Source organism: Hypomesus nipponensis, chromosome 11 (assembly GCF_054491055.1).
Source record: "Hypomesus nipponensis isolate SF chromosome 11, ASM5449105v1, whole genome shotgun sequence".
NCBI lineage: Eukaryota > Metazoa > Chordata > Actinopteri > Osmeriformes > Osmeridae > Hypomesus > Hypomesus nipponensis.
The window spans coordinates 14,898,032-14,921,843 of NC_140371.1; the positions used below are offsets into that span (position 1 = coordinate 14,898,032).

At 42.8% G+C, this 23,812-nt stretch overlaps 1 protein-coding gene across 1 annotated transcript; it reads right to left on the minus strand.

Annotated features, from left to right (window-relative positions):
- Positions 1–804: 804 nt before the first annotated feature.
- On the minus strand, positions 805–23,167 carry LOC146268296 (E3 ubiquitin-protein ligase NEURL1-like). The gene is made up of 6 exons (XM_084709695.1): positions 22,981–23,167; positions 19,534–19,775; positions 18,680–19,001; positions 8,442–9,179; positions 4,087–4,266; positions 805–3,706 (listed from the first exon to the last, which is right to left on the minus strand). The coding sequence occupies exons 1-6, from the start codon at positions 23,012–23,014 to the stop codon at positions 3,462–3,464; spliced, it is 1,761 nt and encodes a 586-aa protein (XP_084565821.1). The 5' UTR covers positions 23,015–23,167; the 3' UTR covers positions 805–3,461.
- Between the last annotated feature and the right edge of the window lie 645 nt (positions 23,168–23,812).

The window sequence follows — 23,812 nt, forward strand, 5'->3', positions numbered from 1 at the left end:
CAGCCCATATGGTAGGTGTGCACCCCCAAACAAGGACACAGAAAAATGCTTTCTGAGGCCAACATTTGAATGTCCAGAGGCTGACCGCCGCTACCCTCGTGGTCACAACAGAATACAAGATGCCCTTTTCTTTGATGAGGAATTGATATCTGGTTAAACAAATACACTTTTCTGCTACATCACATCACTCTCACAAGACACAAAATGGCTTCCAGTCTAGGTTTCTTGGCAGAAGGAAGCCTAGGTTCACTCAGAGGTCTGAGTGGAAAGTGTCTTGTGTGTACAAAGCATTGAGATATACAGTATTCATGTCACTTTTGCAAACTGTGTCTATGTATCGCTCCTCACCTCAAAGAATTGGTGGTCATAAGCGATGGTCGCTATCGCCTGTTTCATGTCCAGATGTCATTCTGTCGTTCTTTGTGCGTATTGGAGTGTTGTATAACAGTGGTGTTAGCCAGGCTAGCAGGGTAGTAAATAACTGATGATGCTAACCCAGGCCAGGTCTACATGCCTCAGCTCTAAACAGTCTCTGTGTGAGTTACAGCTGTTTACTGAAGCACTCTGCTTTGTTTTTTATATGCTGGGAAGTTACACAAGAATACTACTGTGCAGAGTCAACTGACTGGATATTGAAATGTATTTTTCTATTAGAACAGTTGAAAATATAGCTAAAACTGTAATAGCCTAAGCGTTATCATTCCTTACCTTACAGTTTTTTATTGTTTAATTAGGATGGGCACTTTTGTTATTCTCCCAATGTCACAAGAATAAATCCAGATAAATCCTAACTTTGACCACATCATAAAACTTTATTGAAAGTCACATCCATCTGACTCACACAGTGAACATAATTGCGATTCAGAAATTCATAGTAATCAACCACTGAGTGGTGTTTTGTGTACTGTAAGCAATCACATACCTAATGGTCCTTACAAGTTTTCTAGTTGCTTTTTTTGGCTTAGATATTGACTGGACTCTCAATATTTGGTCCCAATTTGACTATTAAAACTGTGGTGAAACGTTTTCCATAATGCCACTCTTCATATTAATTTACTGATAAGCATTCAGCACATAACAATAATAGGCTGTAAAACTGAATCAACTGCAGAAGAAACAAAAGCAAAAAGTGTTCAGATTCGACTTTTTATCTGATGATATACTGTAACAATAATGTCTAATAAGAAGTCAAATAAAAACAAATGTAGTACAAATTGTTTCCACCTCAGTGACAATACAACGTATTTAAAACATTTACAAATGTCATCAGACATACATTGAAATACTGAAAAATAAAACTGTGATAATTCATTACAATAGACTAGAATTGACAAAATAAATATATTTCATATTACACTGTAAAGTATCATCAGTCTTTTAACCATAATATCTTTAGTATATGCTCAAGTCAAAGTATGTCTAATTTGGTCTGACAAATAAAACCTCACCAGTAGAAAAGAAAAAGCAGAACACGTCCAAAGCGCAGTAAAATTCCAGTATTATGTAATGCAGTTACATACTGTTGGGGGCAAGGGTTATTTAGACAGTTTATAACAACAGCACTGAATAACTTCATACAGTTGTATTATGACCACTCAATTGTTGGCTTTAAATGGAAGTGTATGACCAAACAAAATTCACTTTACGAAGCAGCCTCTGACATTGTACTCGTGGGAGGGTGAAGAAGGAGATGTCTGACCCTGAATATCAATCATACTGCACATTAACCCCACAGTGGTGGAACTGAACTCATTTCAAGGCACAAGAACACTAGTCCTACATTATACTCTAATCCTAATAAGAGATGGGGAAGGATGAGATGAGTTTGAACACCGTGGACAAATGTGCCACATCAGATTCACCACCATTCAGAATATCACTGTGTTTCTCAAACCTTAACAATGGCTTGTTTTACCTGCAGTAACATCTAAAATATATATGACCTTGTTTTCCATTAAGCAAAGTTGTGAAAATGTGCTTACGAGACAAAAAGTTGCATTTAGGAATTTTAATTGAAAAGTCTAAAGCTCACAAACTGTGCAACAATAACCAGCTAGATACAGATAGCCTTGTGCCATGGCTCACACATTTGAATACACAAATGAGTTTGTCCTTGTGCAAACACGGTACGAGCACATCTGACAATGTTTGGGTGAGTGTTCTCTGTCTTGCCTTTCCTTTACAAAACTAATACTGAACACGTCTTTACAAAAACACAGAAGCACATGTCCTTGCTAATCAAATAACTGGTTAAGGAAACCTTTGGGCAGCAAACATTTAAACTTCATTGCTCTGAGAAATACCAAACAGACCTGTGGGATAATAGAAGATTCTAGGCTGGTTCATCTCATAATGACAATGGTTCAATATACAATAAGGCGTTTAAGAAATGATATTCCACATCAATACGGATGCATTTTACCCTAGACAGTTTTGTCCTCATCGTAACTGTAAAACGGCCTGGTAGCCAGCCACATTTGGTAGGGAGAATGTCTGGATGTACAACAGTCGAGCCTTCAGAGAGTCGTGATGTATCTCTGCCGTGGCTCTGAGAGAACGGTTTCTGTGCGCTGGAGGCTGTGCAGACGCTGAGCCAAGGTGCCCCTCATCTGGGGCTCATCTCTCTCGGTATACATGCAACATCCTCTCTCCCTCTCCCCCTCATTGATTTACATCCACTTTCTTTGTGACCTTCTATGGTGACTCCATTCACACCTTCTTCTTCCTCTCTCTCTCTTCACCACGCTATTGTTCATATCTGAGACTGGGGAAAGACAGGAGGCATGTGGGTGGGTTTATAATGAAACGAGACCCCTACGGAATCCACTTCCTGCAGGTTTGCACCGGTGGAAAAATCCAAACACTCATTGTCAAAGTAAATTCCTGCACCATTTGTGCTTTCTTATGCAACATTCAGGGTACACTTGCTTCCGCCAATCAAGGTGTGACTACTTTAATCTCAACAGTTGGTTTATTTTTCCTAGAGTCTCATGATAGTGGCATACCTGAATAACCTCCATAGTGCGGTAAAAACAACAAACGTATTCAAAAGTTGACTACCAACAGTTCTGATATACAGTATATATTCATACACATGAAAGTCCCAAGTTCCTCATCTTCTGTCATTTTGAATTGTAGAGTTGTTTGTCCTGAAAACAGGTTTGGTCCTTGTTTTCAGGACAGCAACAGATCCTAAGCAAATAAGGCCATTCATATGGCTTGTGTTTCTCTCCTCCCTTTAGCATTGTTAGCATGTGTACAGCATGTGTGCTGTAGGTCTGTGGGGAACCTCACCCCTGGAGTGTCTGCAGGATGTTCTGATGGCCCCGCAAGTTAATTGTGTCACAACGTAAGACAACTAGGTCTTACTTGAGTCCAACAGAGGGGCCAAGCCTCAAAAGGATGTCTATGAAGGTCTTTGAGAAAACCTACACGAGTGCAGAGTTTGGTTCCGCCTCGGTTTACGTGCTCCTGTAGGTCTTTATGATGTCTTTGATTGTCCTCCTGCAGATGGGGCAGCAAGCGTTGGCCATCTTCTTGAGCTTGAGGCCACAAGCGTAGCAGAGACACATGTGACCACAGGCATACAGCACAGTGTCCACCATGTTCTCATAGCAGATGGTGCACTCATCACTCCACGACCCTGAGCATGATGGGAAGGCAGGGGATTCTGGGTGGCTGGAAAAGGGAGAGCTGGGAGTTGTACCTGTTGGTGAGATTAGATCATCAGTTGTTCCATGTATACAGCGCCTTTCAAGGACATCCTGGTAACAGCATACACAACTGTACACAATGTAACAGCAGTAATAGTATACTGCAAAAAACGAATCCATTATCAGTAGAAAATGTTGCCTTTAATGGTTATGGTATGTACACTTTAGAGACACATTATTTTCCCAAAGAGTGGAAGATAGAGAGGAGAAAGGGGAGAGGGATCATGTGACTATACCGTAAATATAGACTTTGTTGGAGGTGATGTACAGAAAGAAGCACTATAGTATGAAGAAGGTCAATTACGATACACAATAGAACCAATGACAGAGAGAAAGAGAAATGAGAGAGGGATGGAAAAAGGAAATATGTCACCTGTAGAGCTGCTGAAGGGGGGAGGGTAGCTGGCGTTGAGGTTGGTGTTGAGGTTGATGTTGAGGTGCGTGTTGAGGTTGGGCTCAGAGCTGCCACTGCACATGAGGGTGGGGGTGTTGGGAGTGCAGGACGGAGAGCTGGGGACAGAGGGTCCTCTGAGATCCGTGTGGAGGGACGTCCCTGGGAAGAAATGGTGCAATGTCAAATGCCATCCTGGTGAAAATGGGTTTTCTCGATTTAGTAGATTTCAATCACTAAACCGGATTTCAATCGAAGCTGACAATGAGAAGAACCTCTATGCCACCTCAGTGACTGTGTGAGAACGTGCACGAGGCCCGTGCAGACCTGCACACACACACACACACACACACACTGACTCGAGATGTGGACACGTGGTGTGTGTGCGAGTCTGTGTGTGAGTCAGACACAGACTGTCCCCGTGGGCAGAAAGCAGAGTCTCAGCTTGGTTGCCGTGTCTGTTCTGTACCATTCCCTTTCCACTCCCAGCACTCAACTGCACATTGGCATAGGTCTTCATACTGGCAGCTCACTTCAGGACAATAGCTGTGTCTATTCCAAATACACAGACCTAGTATGTCTGGTTGGCACTCGACGGTTCTATTGACAGTGTCCTTCAACTGTCGATTGTAAATCAGCATGGAAACTGTCAGTTGCCTGGCGTAACAGGTCTCTTATGTGGCCAATGGATAAACACTTTAGATACAGCCAAACAAATGAGACAGGATTTCCCCATTTGATTCAGTACCCTCTACCTCCAGATCTTGCTGTAAGCAGTTGACTGATTTAACTAAGATTAAAAGCAAACAGATGGTCAAACTAGAAAGACAATCCATTTGAGACACATTCTCATAAACCCTATAGCTATGACAAGAATGTACACAAGCTGATGTGTACTGTAACAGGCACTAGTGCTATAAGAGAGGAACCAATACTCCTCCCTGTAACTGGACCACCCTAACAGGTGATCTCTCAGTTTCAATCGACATAAACAACCCTTGTTATCCTTTTCAAACTGAGCTTCATATGGTGGCCAGGTTTCTGCCTGAAAAACTGAACTGGGTATTGGAAAATGGGAGGAGGAGAGGGAGAGCAGGGTCAGGTATTGCTATCTAAACCTTTTGTTGTTGATGTTGAACAATGAACAGTGCTATCTTTTACACTCGTTCAGACACCCGTTCAACGCAAACACTTCCTTCGATGCGGGTAAGGGTCGGACGCAATCCATCTCTCACCCCTCATCGTTTGCATCCTCTCTCAGAACAAGACACAGAGGGCTCGACCACGTTCCCGCTCTCGTCTTACTCAGGTGACAAATGGGTATGCTACGCGCATTTTATATTTTGCCACGCGTTCAGCAATACACCAAATTCTTCCAATTTTTGCCAGCGTAAGACAGTCACGTGTCACACCGGCATTAGATGGTTAGTCTGGAGCCTTTGCGGTTCCTTGTTCACAGTCTTTCTTCACAGCTGTTAGTAAACATCCTGGTCACCTCTAAAAGGAGATCAGATGCCCTTCATGTCTATTCATAACCCCTTTCATCTGAGCCAGCTTTCACATTTGACCATCATATGAATGGCCTTGTGGCCCTTTCATCTGGAATGGGCAGCCTGTGAATGTGTTTGGGTATGCAGGCAGAGCGGGAGGTCTGTGCATGGAACCAGATAAATCCACAGTGGTTATGTAGTCTATGCATGCCGGCTTTCACCACATACTTATCTACATGAGGGATCTGTGCCGATGTAAAGGAGTCTTTTTTTGGTGACCACATCGTTATTGAAGAGATTTACTGCATTTCACCACACAAGTGCACATGCAAACAGATTCACAGACAGAACCGTTCAGATATGCACAGGTATAGACAAGGGGTCCGGTTTTATTAGTATCGGTTGACTCAATCATGTTTGGTTCTACTAAGATATTCAAAATGACTGAATGAAAATAATACATTACAGACTGGATGACCCAGAAATATTCGAGGGACTCCCATCTGGTCTATTTCACAACCACAACAACACCCGCCACTAAAAACTGCCACTTTCAGAGGTGGCTACATGTTTCCAAGGCAACGAACAGAGTGCCGGTAGCAAGTGGGTGGACTGGGACGTCACGAATGTGCTCCCCACAGCAACGGCGGCTAGCAAGGCGCCGCTCGCTCCCTTCTCAGTGTCTCTAGGTGACTAGGAGATAGACAGAAAGAGAGAGAAGGAGACAGAGGGTGAGAAAGAGAGAATGAGGGAGAGGGTGAGAGAACGAGAGAGAGGGAGAACACGAGGAAGGGAGGCCTGCCGTTAGAAAGACATGGCGTGGGCGGCAAACCCGATGTCTGAAGACTGCAATTATATTTTAATAATGCAGATGGAGGGCAACATAAGCAGCAGCTAGATCCAGCATCCCACTCCTGATAGATGATGCTAGCTGGCTGGCTGCTCTGGGCCCACGCAGGCCAGAAATAACCTCCTCAGCCCTCAGCCCCAGTCTGACACACCACTGGAGAAGAGAGGAGAGAACAGGTTATGGCAAACAAAGGTGAACACAACATTGAATAACAACTAACCTTAGCCCTAAATCCTTTATTGATCAGATATCGGGAAATATTTTGTTTCTCTTTGATCCAGTATTTTGAAAGGATTCAAACGGATTGAGTGAGAATTCTCCTCATTAACAAGTTGGCCAGAACACAAAGCCAGGCTGGGAGGACAGGGTATATTCAAACCCCGCCTGATGACAAATCAACGGAGCTTGTTAACAAACTCAAGAGCGCTCACATCTGTGCTTACAGGCTGCAGTCTGCATCACAGCCAGTTCAGATTGTAATGATAAATTGCAGAACAAGACTCCATCAAACGGATGGCTCTACAAACAGGGCGACTTTGAGACAAACCAGACATTGTGCCCGGTGCCACTGAATCACGAAATATACATCATCTATGTTTGTTACTTTGTTTCAATCTGTAAACAGTCATTTTAATTCAGTACAATTCTGTTTGTAGTGGAGAATCTCCAGCAAAAACAACCTCTTCTCCTTTTCTCTGAGTGTGGTGAATAGCAAGGTTGCTTGCAATACACTTCCACTCTTGAATCAAGTGAAATACTGTAGCAGAATCACTGAAAAGCCAAGTGAAATGAAATATGACTTAAGCCTCCACATCTTGTCATTAATTCCGGCACCCTGGGCTGTCAGACGTTATTTATGGCATGTTATGATTTGGGTAATTCATCATGCAGGGCTCCTGAACCCCCTCTTCTGGCCCCCGGTCTATAGTCCTGCCACTACAAAAATAGTGGGAGATGGCTTCAGTCAGTCCTACTGTAGGTTTGACTTCTCTGGACAGAATGGCTAGCCATTCGCTGTGCTAGACTGGGCATCATCTGCTAAGTCTAAACTGGGGACAACTTGCAGCTACTGTTTGGGTGAGATGTGGTTTGAGCAACAGTAACGTGTTCAACGGCATTTTGTTCAGAGTCATTCCATGCTCCATAATTCACATATGCCTCCTCATAGTCCTAATCCTATCAATCCATAAAATTCCAGTCCATTTTATTTGAATACCAATGAGTGGCCCTGTGGGAAATGTCCATTTGTTAAAGCCAAATTCAATACTAAATGGTACTAAATCGAGAAACGGAGAGCAAGTGAAGATTGAGCAGTTGCCTTCATTATTAAACTGTGGGCGGAGAAGAGAAGTGCCGAGAGAGAGATATTAGTTGATATAGACCGAGAGTGCAGCTCAGAACAGAGAGAGAGGAAAACTATTTCATGACTTGGCTATGCAGGAATTCAACCTCGGCAGGTCATTCAAGGATCAGGCTTTGCAGTTATTTCTTAATGGAAAAAGCCACTTTGAACTGGGAGGTTAGTGCTGTCTATAGTCGTTTTCATACAAACCCGACATTGAGATCAAAGATGAATTTGATCGGTTTTAAAATGTCCATTAGTAAGGCACATTTTTGTTCAACTGGCATTAATGTCAATATTTCAAATCCTTGTTAATCTACATTACAGGCTAGATTTGTGAGAAAAAAAGTATTATTATACTACAATAATATACCTGTAATTATTATTTAATCATTTAAAATGAGTCAAATGGCTTTAAAATGAGTCAAATGGGAGTCATTTGGCTGAGCGGTGAGGGTGTCGGGCTAGTAATCAGAAGGTTGCCGGATCGATTCCCCGCCGTGCAAACTGACGTTGTGTCCTTGGGCAAGGCACTTCACCCTACTTGCCTCGGGGGGAATGTCCCTGTACTTACTGTAAGTCGCTCTGGATAAAAGCGTCTGCAAAATGTAAATGTCAAACTTACAAAGTTACAGACACAGAGAATTTCACTCACCTAGGATCCTGAGTTTTGTGAGGACTCCGTGAAGGCCAAAGAACATCCAGAGAGGTCTGGAGTTGTCCACGCACACCTGCATCCCTGCATTGACCCCATTATGGCTGAGCAGGACTTCCCCCTCACTGTTCACCACAAAGCCCAGGATGTCCCCACTGTGGAGAGGTGCTGCGATCCGGCACACAGCCCAGAACTCCTTCCTGTCCACCAGGGCCTCGGGGCTGTAGGGCAGGTCACTGGGCCGCAGACAGCCTGGGTCACATGACGTCACGCCGTAGGACAGGGAGCCCTGGCGCATGGCCGACCCCGCCTTTGTCACCTTGACGTACACGCTCTCGCCAGGGCGGGGCGGGCGGCTGGTGAACACCAGCGTCCTCTCCCCCTCGCCACTCCTGGGTTCCAGACGCACTGCCGTGTGCTCGTCGGGCAGCGTGGCGTGAGCGCCGTGGAGCGGGTGGAAGTGCAGGTCGCTGTCCAGCAGGGGGGGCAGGAGAGAGCACTGCTGGGAGTTCTGGGAGTTCTGGGGGACGTGGCAGGAGGAGGTGGAGGAGTTGAGGGGATGAAGGCGTTCCTCTGAACCGGCCTCCTCCTCCTCCTGCAGCTCCTGCTGCTGCTGCAGGCTGAGGTCACACAGGCTGATGGAGAGGCGGTGGTCATCGGGGTCCCGGCGTAGCGAGGTGCGGTGGGCGGGGGTGAAGGAGCGAGGGCGGAGGCAGTCCAGAGGAACCATCTCACTGTCTGTAGACAAGATAGAGTTAAGCTCCTTAACATGTGTTTTCCTATAAAGGATATTCTGATCAAATATTGGGATATATATCATGAAGCGTAGCACCGCTAATTTGGAGTATGTGCATTTGTATATTTTTTGCCTCAGTAAGAGAAACATTTAGTGCACAGACATAAACAAATACCTACAGTGCATGTTGGTGTGTTCCCAAGTAGAAGTGTTAATGGGCGGACATTGCTGGGGGTCAAACGCCGTATCACTATAAAGATAACGGCTTCATGTAACAGCCACAACATGCATGATTCAGCTGAAGCCAACATAATGTCCGTGAAGCGCAACTGATATCTGAGAGCTACAGTTGTACGCGCTACAGTCTACTCATCCCAGCTGTCCACTCACTACAGCTGAACCACACCCAAGCATGGTGAATTTGGATACCACCCTGTATAGCCATCCATTCCCAACACACCAACTTTGTCGTAGAGAACCAAACTCGTATACACACACACACAGTCTCCATGGAATGTTATGAAGGAATGCACCCGCAATTAGAGACCGGGATTTTGTCAAATGTACTATATGAAAAGCCTGTGGTTAATAATATTTTATAGGAGCCCTTGCTCATTTGCAATGACTAATCAAGCCACAATAGCCTCATTATTCTTTTCAAAGAGAGGCACATGTTGTCAACTCTAAACAAGTTGAAACCATGTGAAGCTATAGGTCTATACTTCACATCCCATACTGCAGCCACAACTAAATTCACGCACTATAAGTACGGTAATGTGCCTCCCCTGTGAAAAGTATCTGTATGTGTCTAGGTGTTAAAGGCATGGTCCTTTCCGGTCACTGAGAAGAAAATACATTTTTAAAACACTGCAAATATCAGCTTTCCTTTGGCCGTGCCACAACTCAATAAATCACCTGCTGTGGTCTAATTTAGCTTGCTGTTGAATGTAATCCAAACAGCAGTTCATAGATAGAGAAAGCCAGCCAGCCAGCCTGTCCAGGCCCAGGCTTGGGTGGTAGCGACAAACTGAGGTGCATCATAGCATGCTTTGGGAATCAGCTGCCAAAATTAACTTGGCCCTCCAAACGTCGACTAAAATTAGCCCCATTGGACATGTGAGAGGAGTGCGGGGTACTGGCCAGGGGTTGACTGAATGACAGAATGGCTAGGAGTCACTTCATGGATTTGGAAAGATGAATAAATGGAGAAGCGTTGCTTCCAGAGAGTACACATTTCCTTTCCCATGCTTATTATTCTGCCTAACCAATTGGGCAGTTCTATACGTACACAAATCTACTTCACAAGCTTGGCCATTTTATGATGTAGAATGTTCTTGTGTAGGTGACTGTGCTTAGCAGGCATTTGCTGCTTGATTGAATGTCCATCCGCCTCATCTATCTCCCTTAGGGAGAAGCCCTGCCACCTCAACCCTTTATCATGCATTGCCAGCACATCTCCGGTCCCAGATAAACTGCTTGACCCTAATTACTTCCCTTTGTCAAGAGTGCCCACAACCAACCACCAGGGTCAGAGAAGTAGCTGCCTTATCTACTTCAAGGCAAACTTTGAAATTGTTTGCGAGATACAACAAAGCCTAAAGATAATGTTGCCTGTCCAGCCTCCTGCCTCACACATGCAGCCTCCTCAGTTGTCTTCAGTATTTAGTACTTCTGGTACATTTGCTGTGCAAACAGAGCAGTATTATACAGTAGCTGTTGGAGTGTTACCCAGGGGAGAATACTGCTTGTCACTCATGGGTATTTTAAGCAGATCATGACACTTTCCTGTTTCCTGTTTGATTAAAATGGAAATGAAGGGGTAACAGGTACACGATGCACTGGAGCATGTCACAATAATGAGATCCATCCTGCCAACTCTCAATCTATTACTGGGTTTGAGTGCAAGAGTTTATCTGTGCGTGCAAGCAAGAGTTGCAAACAATTGTTTTCATCACATCCTAGTGCATCACAAACTGCACCACTCTCAATTTTTATCTCCTCAGCCTGGATGCTTTGGGCAAAATCCCTTGTTGCTGTTTGATATTTATATTAATATCATTCCAATGGCACATATACCACGGCAATGAAAAATTCTGCCTTGGCTCAAACTAAGGCTGTTTTATTGGAGCTGACACTAAGCCAAGTGTGATTAACATGGGAGCTGAGGGTTTTGAGTTGGGTTCCTCTCAGATGGAGTGCCTTGTGTTTCACTGGCTCCCCTCATTAAAGTGTCAATCATACACAGACAGGTGCAGGCTTGCATCTTTTGTCCTCTGATGTTGGTTTGAAGCTATTGTGTCGGAAAATGAAGCGGGGCATTCATTGTGGTCTGACTAATGCCACGTTTTTACTGGTTCATTTGGCCACACTCCAATGGTTTTAAAATAGGGCTTTATAAGAATAATGGTGATTAGACTCGACTTAACATTTTTAAGTGCAAGTCCTTGAAGTTCTTGAATGGGAAGAGAACATTTTAATCCCGTTTTGAATAACGTCAGAAAACAATGGCGATGATTAAGTGTGTGAATTCCCTATGTGAGTCTCTGACCAGCTGTTTAAGGTACAGTACACAGCATAGAAAGTTCTCTTAACAATTAAACAAACTAAGCATTTCTGTCAGCCATCAAACACTAATTGAGCTTTTGGGTTTCAGTCACTGTTTGTCAGTATTGACAGACAACTAGTGAGTCCTAAATGTCAGTCAAGGTTTATTAACCATATATAACTATGTCTGGAGGGGGTGCTTTTAGGAGAGGTGAGGTGGCCCTTAGCTGACAGAAGCATGACCAACCAAGTGGAGTGAGGAAATGGAAACTGAGAGACTCAGTTGCCACAAACTAGTCAGACCAGTTGAGGGCTGCAATGTGAAACTCTGGAAAAGATATGGAGGTATAATTTAGAACTTGTTTCAGTCGATACATGTCCTACTCTGCCTGAATTGACATCCAAGGTGGACTTTAATCTTAAAACAGGCTTGGCAAATTGTGATTTTTCCAGGTGTCTGTAGCTTAAGTACAGTAGTTCTGTTTGTTCTACAATTAAGTCCAGGTAGAATGATCAGTTGGAGATGAATATTTTGTGAATAAAGTTTAAGCATTTTTCTCATTCATGTGGATGGATCTACTCAAGCTGTGTGTACTCAAAAAAGCTAGTCCTGTCTCTCAAGCTCAAAACAAGCAAGAACAAGCTAAATCCAGATGATTCCCGACCCCAGTATTTCTTCATCACTGCCAATGCAAACTCTGGATCTGAATGAGTGTCAGTATTACTAAGAGGGAGAGTTTTGCAGGTATCCTTTTTTAGTCTTCCAAAAACGCCAGAGCGAAGCCTTGCGTGCAGCTGGGAGCAGCTTGAGACAGCTTGATTCATTCCTTAGCGTAGTCTAACTGGATTAGGGGGCTTTTGGGAGTTTTAGCGAGAGTGTGACTGCAACCTCCACAAGGTCAGTGTTCCCTAGTGTTAGTTGTCTGTGTGTTGCGTGTGAGCGGTGGGATTTGCCGTAAGTATGCGTGGCTAGAGGGCCTCGGTGCTGTCCAGAGTGAGTGAGGTCATCCATCAAGAGAGAAAGAGAGAAAGGGGTGAAGGAATGGGGGTGAAGGGGGGGGGGGGTGTCGGCCCCAAAAAGGAGATAAAGGGGCTTTTGCTTATCAAGAGAAAAAAAGGAAGGGCCCTTGGGAGAATCCACATCGATGAGCTTTTAAGGAGTGGTATCCTAGCTTAGATAGTGGCTGGAGGGTGGGATTGTATTTGTGTATGTGGGGGGGGGGGGGGGGGGGGGGCATGTACATGTTTGCATCATGGAAAGGGTGTGGAAGGGTATGTATGTAGGGTATGTATGTACATGCCGTCTGGGTCTATTTGAATGAACTCTGATACTCCAATATACCAAAAGTAACAGGAGATATGTAACGCTTTTGCGAGACCAAGTTGAAATTATTGGGTTGGGTGCCAGAGGAAAGAGGAGCTGCAGGTTGATACATTGCTGCTGGAAAATAAAAGGTGCACTTTAGGATGACACCAGGGAACAGTGAATGTCCCATCTATTATACTGGATTTATTTAGGCCTTAAGTGTTTTGGGTTAGGGTTTTGATATTTTCAATGGATAAATGTCCCTTCAACTTTTTGTAAATTTGGGATCGTTCCTATATGAATTTGAACATTGGATATTTATGCTGTATTGTATGGGCTATGTCTATTTGCGTAACCCTTTTTACGGGCTTCGTAGCTTTCTACAAATAATGGCTTCAACTGGCCCTTGTTGTTAAAAATGTTCAGGGATAGATAATGTTTCCTTAATTACAGTTTCATCTCATGTTATGGCCAAGAAAAGACATGGATGAACCCCAGAGAAAGCTGGAACCTTCTAGAGTTCTCTATGATACTGGATTCTCTGGCCATGTGAAAGTGATTAGGTTCTCTCTGAAGGCTTCTCTCTGTATAGGCAGAGCCCCCCAGATTCTGACCTGACAGAATCCATTACTATTTCCATTATGATTTCACTGCAAATCTGGTCGATTCCATCCGGACTTGAGGAGCAACAGCCTGCCTGGAGACATTTATTTTTGTTTAACAAATCAAATACATTTGAAGCGCTGAGGTCATTTAGAAAGAGCTCTCTCTCAAATAAGCATTAACTCTATTGTAGCTCACATATATAAATGGTTTGCCAATAAAGTTGAAGGAGAAACGTTCTTTCCAAATTTGTATCTGTACAATTTACTTTACTCCAAGTGAGAAGAAAGTACTATTTATTTTATGCTTTGTTATATGGCAATAATTATACCAAAATGGTCCCTTAATCCTTGGGATATCATCATTTCCAAAACTCCACAAATCTAACTTTCTCAAACCTTCACAAGAACCTTACCAAAGAAGGTAACGATGCAGAACTTTATAAACATCAGCAACCTGCAAGTTATTTTTCCCAAAATCCAAATGCAACTCTAATCATGTTTAAAATGTCCAATCACTGAGACACACAGCATTTGTCCATGATGAATGACTGTGATCAGCAGGCTCAGGCAAAACAAGACAGAAAGAGGGACTCTAGTATATGCTTATGCTAGAATAGAGACAAAGACAGGAGTGGGGTGGTGAGAGAGAGTGCAGGGCAGTATGATTCATGATTTCAACCTGATTCTGCCACAAAAATCCTGCTCAGTGAATTAGCAAAATGTTTATATTATGTAGACACTTAACATCCCGTCCCCCTCTCCCTCTCGTAGACAACTGGCTAGACTTTGAACAGATGAGTATGCACGTTGTTAGTTCCTCTCTAAACTACAGTTTTATTACTTTTGGACGATACTCTCTCAGTCCCAATAATTAGAAGTATTAGTACAGATTCGGCTCACCAGAGATTAGTCACAAACCTCACAAACTTCCATCAATCATCACCCTGTTCCAAGTCCTGTTCCAATCCACTAAGCTTAGTTGTTCCAGCCAATGAACAGTACACTGCACTACACATCATTTATCAGAATAAATACATGAAAATATTAGTATTGAATTTAGTTTAATGGCTTATGTGTTGCTGGAATATGCTCAGTCGAATGGTACTGTACTGCTTATGCTTCAAGAAACTTTTTTGCCTCACCCTTGCAGAACAAACCAGCTTAGTCTAACTCTGTATGGCTGGCTGCCTTACGGGCTGGTTGGTTGACTGCGGTACCTTGATTGTACCTATCGGATCTCTAGTGATTTAAACCTATTTATAGTGTCTGATTAAGACCATCTGCAGCCATTAATAACATCACTAGTGGTGACATGTGAAAGAAAGAAAATCCTGTCTGCAAATGCTTATAAAACTAAACGAAAAGATAGAGCTTCATAATAGCAACCAGCCGAGCTCCAACATTTATTTTTACATCAAAACAGCTTTTTGTAAAAGTGCATCCATAAAACTGATGACATCTGATCAAAGGTTTGTGTGATGTGGGGTCCTTGATGCCTCTGAAAATCTGGCCACTATTTTTGAATCCTCACTGATGAATACAGGGACAGGTTCTAGATGTTAGCTAACCTTAGCTTCAGGCCTCACTTGCACTTTGTCAGTGATAGTGACTCATTTTACTTTAGTAAACAAACTTATTTCTCTCAGCGACCCACTGTCATCAAAACAAACATATTCACTGATGAAAAAAGTGTCATATTTACCCTGTAAGAAAGCTAGCACACCTGTGACCCACTGGATATCACAAAAACTCATTGGTTCATCCAAAAAGTGTGTATGCTTAGACCTCAATCATCTCAAACATTCGGTTTCATCTTGAGAAACAGATGACTCATTCAGTGACATGAATTTGGTTTTGGTTCCCATACACTACCCTAGAAAAACAGTTACTTTATCTAGAACAAGAAAGGGGACTTTTTGAAAATATTTTTAGACAGCAAAATCTGTTCAGACAGCAGCTACTGCTGCCTTCAATAACACAATACCTGTGATAAGCAACCATAAAAACAAAACAAAAGCACCAACTTATTATTGTAAGGAAATAGCCATTTGTTCCCCCTGTTTTCCCTCTGAAAGCACATAGCTATGTATACTAATTGCTCGCAGGAACATTCTGAATAGATATGTCATTCAAGCATGATGAAATAGTGTACAATGTGCTGCACGAGCTTTGAAAAAAAACATTCTGTATGAAACATAATGTAATGTATGACAGGAAGTCTTTTCTAAAGGTCCTTTGATGTTTTCCTGCATGGTGCCTTTAGCCAGGAGGACTGTACCATGCAACAAGCATACCTACTCTGCCTGTATTGATATCTGTGCGAGTCGGACGAGTGTGATGATGTAACAGATCTTTCTTAAAATGCCAAGGGCAGCATTGTTGGTCTGGACTATCCCCTCCCCCCCACTCCCCAAGACTCAGTTTGATTCCAGCAGATTCATTTAGCTGCTCTCGTTATGCAACAGCATCTCAGCTTTCAAGCAGTCTCACCAGTGTGTGGCTCACCTCTGACTCCCTGCATGGGTGGCTAGCTACTGAGATATGCTTCCCCAGTAGCAGCTTACACAGGGAACAACACTGTGCCTGAAAAATCCTCGAGGGGCCTAAACAAGACCATTTCGAAGCAAGTGCAACTGCACAGGCACAATTACTAACATGCAAAACAAGGTCGAAGGAAAGCTTATGAGTGCATTAAGGGAACAAAAAGTGAGTGTTTGGTGAAAAGGAATGTGACATGCTTCAACAAAGCGAAATAAGTCAGCGTTTGTATCTTAAATGTTGGGACGGTATCAAATGAGTTTAGCCTTTAAGTATTTTCATTTTGAATCGTCTCCTTTATCCTTTACACTACATAACCCTGCATTTTACCATTTCTTCAAACATCAGTCAAATCCCTCTATCATCAGGGGGGATATTCATTTTTAGCACAGCGTGGTTTCCTAAGGCCTGGTGCTGCACTGAAGTACTGCAGTGGTTACACTAACGTGCCCTGACATGTGATCAGGGACACTTGAAAAATCAATCCATCAAATACGAGAGGCAGAGTAGCCACCTATTCAGAGAGGACATGAGCAGCGACAGCCTCGCACCAACACAGGGCCCTTTCCTGAGAGACGGGTGAGATGGTTGGTTGAAGCTCAGTTAAAGGCAAGGAGTAAAAGATGCAATGTTTAAGTCACTGGCATAGCATGGTGCAGGCATTGGTGCTGTATAGGGATGTGGGGAGTAGAACTAGTCTGAGGATGATTACGATTATTTCGATCATCTCAAATGATGTCATCGCTTACTCGGAACACTGTGTGTGGCAATCAAAACAATGATGTCACCCGATGACTACAATACTCAGTTCTTATTCATCACCATGTTCATATGTGCTGACTTTTCAATTGTTTTCCATGTTCCTTCAAAAACCCAATCAAGGTAATCTGTCTGGTCAAGTTTAAAGCAGTGTTTGTTCACTAACTTCACTCCATATGGTCCCTGAAGAAAACAACTTCGATTGGACTGTAAAAAAAACCTGCATTGCAGATTTCATGATAGGTTTACCCAAAACAGGTGAAATTTGTCCACATTTACCAGCTGTCGTTGCGTTAATGTCAGCCCTTAGTGTAAGCATCATTAACTACAGAAATGTTCCCCCCCCCCCCTCCAGCCCCGTTAAAGGAAATTGAGCACATGCACCAGTTCACCAGGGCAGCCTTTGATGTGGCCGTCCATATTTCAGGAACTAAGTGCTTCTTGAACTGCCGCCAACTGCCGGGGCAGTACTAGGCCTTTGAGATATACCATGCTCTTGACTGGTGACGTTCTCAGGCTATACAGGAGGCCTGATAGTGAAGTGACCCTTTAGTTGATGCAGGACTAAGACTCCTCTGCTTTATTGGGGAGGGGACCGTGTTCACAGTGAAGAACTGGAAAGTACTTGGGACCTTCAGGCACAACGTATTCAACTGAGGCCCTCATCACTCATCACACCCTGAAAGTAGCATCACGCCTTCAATAACTAGAATTCGGAAAAAAATGTGTTTAATTTATCTAAAGAAATCTGGTCATACGGAGCTAATCATGCAAATGTATAGTTACAACACCCTGGAAGTGAGCTAATGCTGAGAACCAAGATCTTCAACCAGGACCAAAACCCTAATCCTCACCCAACATTCCACTGGCTGTCACGTCTGGGAAAACTGCCTCAGTCTCCTTGTACTCTGACATAATCTCACCCCAAGTCTGTCGAGGAACCAGAGCTCTGTGCCGTGTCATCGCAGCTCGCTGCCATGAAGCCAGTGAACTCCAGATAGTGGCACTCTGGTGCTGGATAGCACACGGTCAATAAGGAGATAGCACGCGGCTTGTGTCAGCCAGCGCCATCAGAAATAAGGTTAAATGGCACTATCTAGACAATAGGAGCCTCTTCTATTTTTATTAACAGTGATGACAGCATTCCTGCTTGTAGAGAGGGGGAGTCAATCCTTGGAAACGATTGACTAAATGTTGATTGAGGTATTGAAGGCCTTGGAGAAAATCTCCCACAATGTATTTCAGGTTTGTTCAGCTTTTTTCACTAAACAAAAGTCATTGTTCAGCACATACCAGTTTGTCATTTAGCTGGTTGAAACTCCTTTCAACGGTCAACTCAATCTCAATCAACTAAACACAAAACAATCTTAAACCAGTCTTTGAAGTCTGGGTGGGAAAATGCCCTTACGTAATTACATCAACTTGTTTGAGGTAAAAACAGGATGGTTTACTGTGGTCCTGACATTCCCAAATTCCTCTTTTGTGGAATATATTTGATTCTGGCGACTGCACACAATCTTATCTGTCAAATTTTTTTTTTTCCATTGGACTAATTTGATGTGGGAGACCTCGTGTGTGGGAACCTTTATGCTGTACTGCATCGGTAACAGGACACTCCAAACACAATCCCTTAATTTACTGACTAGACTGTGATTCAATGGATTTGTCTTCACTCAGCCCTTCCTATCAGGTGTACTGCAGTGCATTATAAAAAGAACCTCCACAAGCTTCCCCCCTTCCACTAACTCACCCAGAAGCTGGACCCCTCTTGTCAGGCCATAGACGTCGATGAGGGCCCAGAGGGGCTCAGAGGCATGGACCCCACTGAAGAACAACATGGGGCTGGAGTCGTTGATACGGTAGAATACCCGGCCCTTCTTGTCTACCCAGAAGGAGAGAATGTTGCCCTCGTTGGAGAGCTCCTCAGGCAGAGCCTTCGCCCAGAAGCCTGACTGGGAGACCAGATCAGGGCAGGCGTACTTGGGCAGATTGTCTGGATTGATCCTGGATGGGTCTTTGGAGGTGAACCCCAGACGCAGAGCACCACTCCAGCAGCATTGCTTCTTTGTGATCTGTAGAGTAACAATGTGTTCAGGTGATAGTACTGTAGTTAAAAGACAGCTAATACATCATTTATATGTATTATGTGTATCATTCAGTGGTCACCAGGACAGTATGTAGTTTCTTACGTAATTGTTGTAATTTTCTTTATATTAAGGAGAACGATGTCGTAAATAAACAACAACCAAAATAACAAGAGAATCTATTTTTGTCTTGGTTTATCTAGTTTGAAACAACTATTTGTATTGCATTTGCCATTCGAGATAACAGTAGGGCTCACATGGTAATGTTTGTCCCGCTCTTTTCCTTTTGAGACAGAGATGGATTGATAGGTGGAGTGGAAACTTAGGATAAGACTGTGGCCCACACAGGAGTAAGGGCATAAGAGGACAGATGGCAGAAACCGAGAAGGAAGAATAAATATGTGTGGGAGAGAGAGAAAGAGAGAGAGAGAGAGAGAGAGACAGAGACAGAGAGAGAGGTGGAAGTAGAGCAACCCCCTCATCTGGAAGAGGATTTTGCTCCCAGTCATGGTTCACATACCTTCAGCCTAACCTGCTCATACACGGCGATGGGCCGGTTACTGAAAGTAATGGCGTTGCAGAAGCTGCCCTGCCTCTTCACTGTCCTCTGGGCCAGGTCCATGATGATCTGAGATCCCTTGGCACTGGGGTGGAAAAGCAAGGGGAAGGAGGCCAGGCTGCCACACTGAGGCAGAGGCAGGCAGCGCTTGGGCTTGTGATGGCATCGATGAGAGGAGGTCGGGAATGGCCCACCCAGAGAATCTGGAGGATCAAGATGGGGGCCGACAATTAATTCAGGGTAGATATCTATCCAGGAGGGATGCTTTACATGGTCTGGTGTCTTAATCAAACACCAGAATGAAATAAATGAAAGAACTTTCTCCATATCACCTGTCGTATGCAATGAGCACAAAGGTATGAATTCATGGAATGTTAATATCACAAGACGCCATATAGATAAGATCAACCTCATAAACTAATCATTCCTGTGGCGCACTTAAACATATTTAAATGGAATTCGGTTTCAGAAATTCAGCGAGGCGTGAAAGCTAAATTGAAAATGGGTCTATTAGTCATCTAGATTTTCTCCTTGGACAAGAAAATATAAGGATAAGAGCTGTTCTCTTGGTGCCCAGAGAGAATTGTGCAGCTGTGAGAAACTTATTCAAAATGAGGTAATTTCAGTAATTGGTAATCTCCTGTAATAACACCATTCATTTTTTTGTTATTTTACATTCAGCCAAGTTGGCGCTGTTTTGTAAGCCCCCAGGTTTATCTACGTTACAAAACAAATCTTCAGAGCATTAGTAAGCAACATCGACTTAGACACTTCATGAGAAGGTGGGAGCAGTACCTTGTAGATTAACTAACCAAAATGCCTTCAGTAAACCTAAATCTCTAGATCAATTTTAAGAACAATTGTTCTTGGGTTGTAGTAAGTATAACAAGTCTGTATGGAGCGTACCAGTACATCTGATGGCTATTCAGTGTGCCTGTCCATATCCATTCGGCAATGTGAGTATCATGAGTGACATTCAGTTTCCTCTGATAAATCTGTCAGCCTAACTTCACTACCAGTGACACAAAATAGGCTTTTCACATGTCTGGCTGTTTGTTCCAGTCTGATAAGACTGGCTCAGAGTCAGTATGAGCACTAAATAAACAGTTACTCCCCTAGGTTAAACTAGTCTCCCTTCCACCCATTTACTGCCTTGTATCTTTCTTCAAAGCATTACAATAATGCCAAGGACACTGGCATAAAGGTATTTTTTTGATCATTTCAACAAATAACAATCAAGTCTACATTCAAGGCTTTGTATTGCTGAAGGATTACCTTGGACATTCCAGAGGCACGTCATGCCTCCCATGATTGAGCGTGTGTGCTTGTGTGTGTGTGCGTGTACGTAGGTGTGTAATCTAGACATATGCCCATAGGAACCAAGTTATTCTTGCTCATCTCCTGTTGAACTCTGAGGGTCAAGAGCTGTTCAGTGTACCCAGGAAACAAATCAATTAGGCTGCTAACACCGGTCACAACACGGAAAAACAAATTCCAACAACTCAGGCCATTACAATGTATCAATTTAAGCTCCAAGACAAATCATTTTAATCATCCATTAATCAAATTCAAATATGTGTAAGATCAATTTTAAATTAGATTGAGGAAATTTGATTGGGCGACAATATAAGAATGTTCTAGAAGTAAAGACGTACTAGTCCCCCTGTTGCCAATAAAATGGCTGAGGAACAGTACAGAGCATTTGTACAGTGGTGCCTCACATGCTTTTTGTCTGTGGCCCTGAAAAACACTGTTGAATGACTCTGTGTATGAAGTCATAACAGACACAGTTACCATACTGTATTCATGATGTCATATCATATGTGATGTCTTGACGGAAACAGAAAAGCAGTGTATTGTATTCAACCATTGACTGGCGCTGGATGATGCAGACCATGTTGAAACTTGGAAAAACAAACACTTGTGTGTTGGGACATAGCCCTCTTGGGAGAAGCCCCCATAGAATAATACCAGGATTTCTGCCACTATTGAAAATTCCAAATGATTATCCCTTTTCAAAACACAGGAATCACAGGGAACAAGGTCAATGTATGTATACCACTGTTAATGTATGCCTGTGTGTCTGACCTGATAATGGTGTCAGGTTTAACATTCAGCAGAGCTTTGCCATGATAAATAAAGCTCTCTCTCACACACACAAGGCCTCTGGAGTCATTGATTGGAGGTCAGGAGTCAGAACAAACAAAAACATCAGTGGGAACACAGAAACCGGTACATGAGCTCTGGATAGATCTGGGACTTTCTATACCCTCATCTCACTGAACAGGCATCTATTTAGCGTGATGCATCAGACATAGAAGTCTTAATGTGGGTTTATATTCATATGCAAGGTGCTGCTGGCTCTTGGATGTGTTGCTGAGGCTAACAGATGGAGTCCTGTAGAGCCCAGGGCAGGTGAGTCTGTAGGGCAACACTGGGAGGTACAGGTGGTGGTGGCAGAACTGAATTCAAACTAGCTTTGGTTTTAACTTGCTGGTGGTTATTGTAGTAACTCTGTGTAACCACTGGGGAAACTACACAGGGGTGTTCCCGCGAAGATCAACATATTGTAATAATATGAAAATGATTATGAAAATGATTATAATATATTAATATTCATGCTCAAAAATAAGTTTTGTATTAACTATACTATTGCTGTAATACAGTGTACCGATAATTAATCACGACCTACAAAAAATGCATTACAAACAACTGACTTTGTTGGTTCCATATGATCCTTTAAAATTGGATTTGGGGTTGAAGGGCTACGGTCAGATTAGGATAAATATAGGATTCATAAGGTTCCTTAAATAGAACATCTACATTCTATAATGCCTAAATCTGAAGGAAAAGAACGCACACTACACTTTTTTTGTTATAAAGCGGCCAATCTAAATTGACAATCTATTAGTCAATCAAAGCAACGATTATTTGCGCGTGTTTATCAACGAGTGTTCAAAATATTACATTAAAATTAAGAGTTTTGTCATACTCAAGACAAATTCAGCTCCGATCAACACATCCAATGAGGAACTTCACTGTTATTTGCTCAAATAGCCTAGATGAAATGATACAATCAACGATGTCAGCTCCTAACAAACCCAAAACCTTTTTCGACTGCAATGAATAAAAGCAAAATGTATTACACACTAATTAGCCTGCTAAATTTTCAATCTACATTTAAGATATTTTCTTCTTTGCATTACATTTTGCTTGCATTCTGCTGGTGCATACACTGCAAGAAAGGTATCTTAAACAATGCTTTCGTCCCACACAATTTCCTGAAATTTAAACATAGCCTGATACATGTTTATAGACTACTGTAAATTAAAATCGATTGAATTTGGGGATTGTTGGTAGAATACTTGTAGATTATCGAAAATGTGTCTTTAATCTCAAAATCCTTACCGTACAAGGTATTCCTGGTTATCTGACCTCCCATTATCGTATTCAAGGTGAATTCTTCTTAACAAGCTTTACAGACGATAGATATTCACAAGGAAACGTGTTTCATTGCTGTCATAATTTCCTTCTGTACGTTCATAGAAGTCCCAATGCCGTTTAGCAACAGCGAATCGTGAGTGGCCAGGCTCATTCACATCGCATACTACAGTAGCAGTAGACACACGGGTCCGCACACTGAAATCACACGAACATTTACATAAAGATGGTGGAGGTGGGGCTTCCACCTAAATGATGAACACAAAACATACTGAATGTCAATGAACTACGAATGATAACCACGACGTTTCCTCTGAGTAAATTGAGTTATTAGGCAGAGCAAGATTCATCTCATGACTGAAGCTGAAGGAGTGAAGTCCTTACATTTGCTGCTACAGTACATGTATGCTCGGCTTCTAGATACCTGTCGTTGTTAGGTTTTTATCATAAACTTTTTAATCAAAAGGGGCATATATTTTTATTCAATTGTGATCGTTGAAATTCACTGCAAACTAGTTGACAAAGTGACAGGTGATTTATTTTGAAAGATAGAACACGAAAAAAACATAGTCTGCTGTTGGCCTGGATCTCTGCCATACTTCAGAGGGGTGATGTTAACACTGGAAGGTACCGAAACTTAAAGTGACTCACACAATGCCCCAGCTTCATAATCAATGATGTGGTCAGCATGACAAAAATTAAGGCATGCTTCTTAATTGTGGCATAGTTTCTTCCAAGCAATTTCTCAGATAAAGGAAATTTGTATTTCTTTGACTGGTCTGCAGACTGCTTGGGTCGA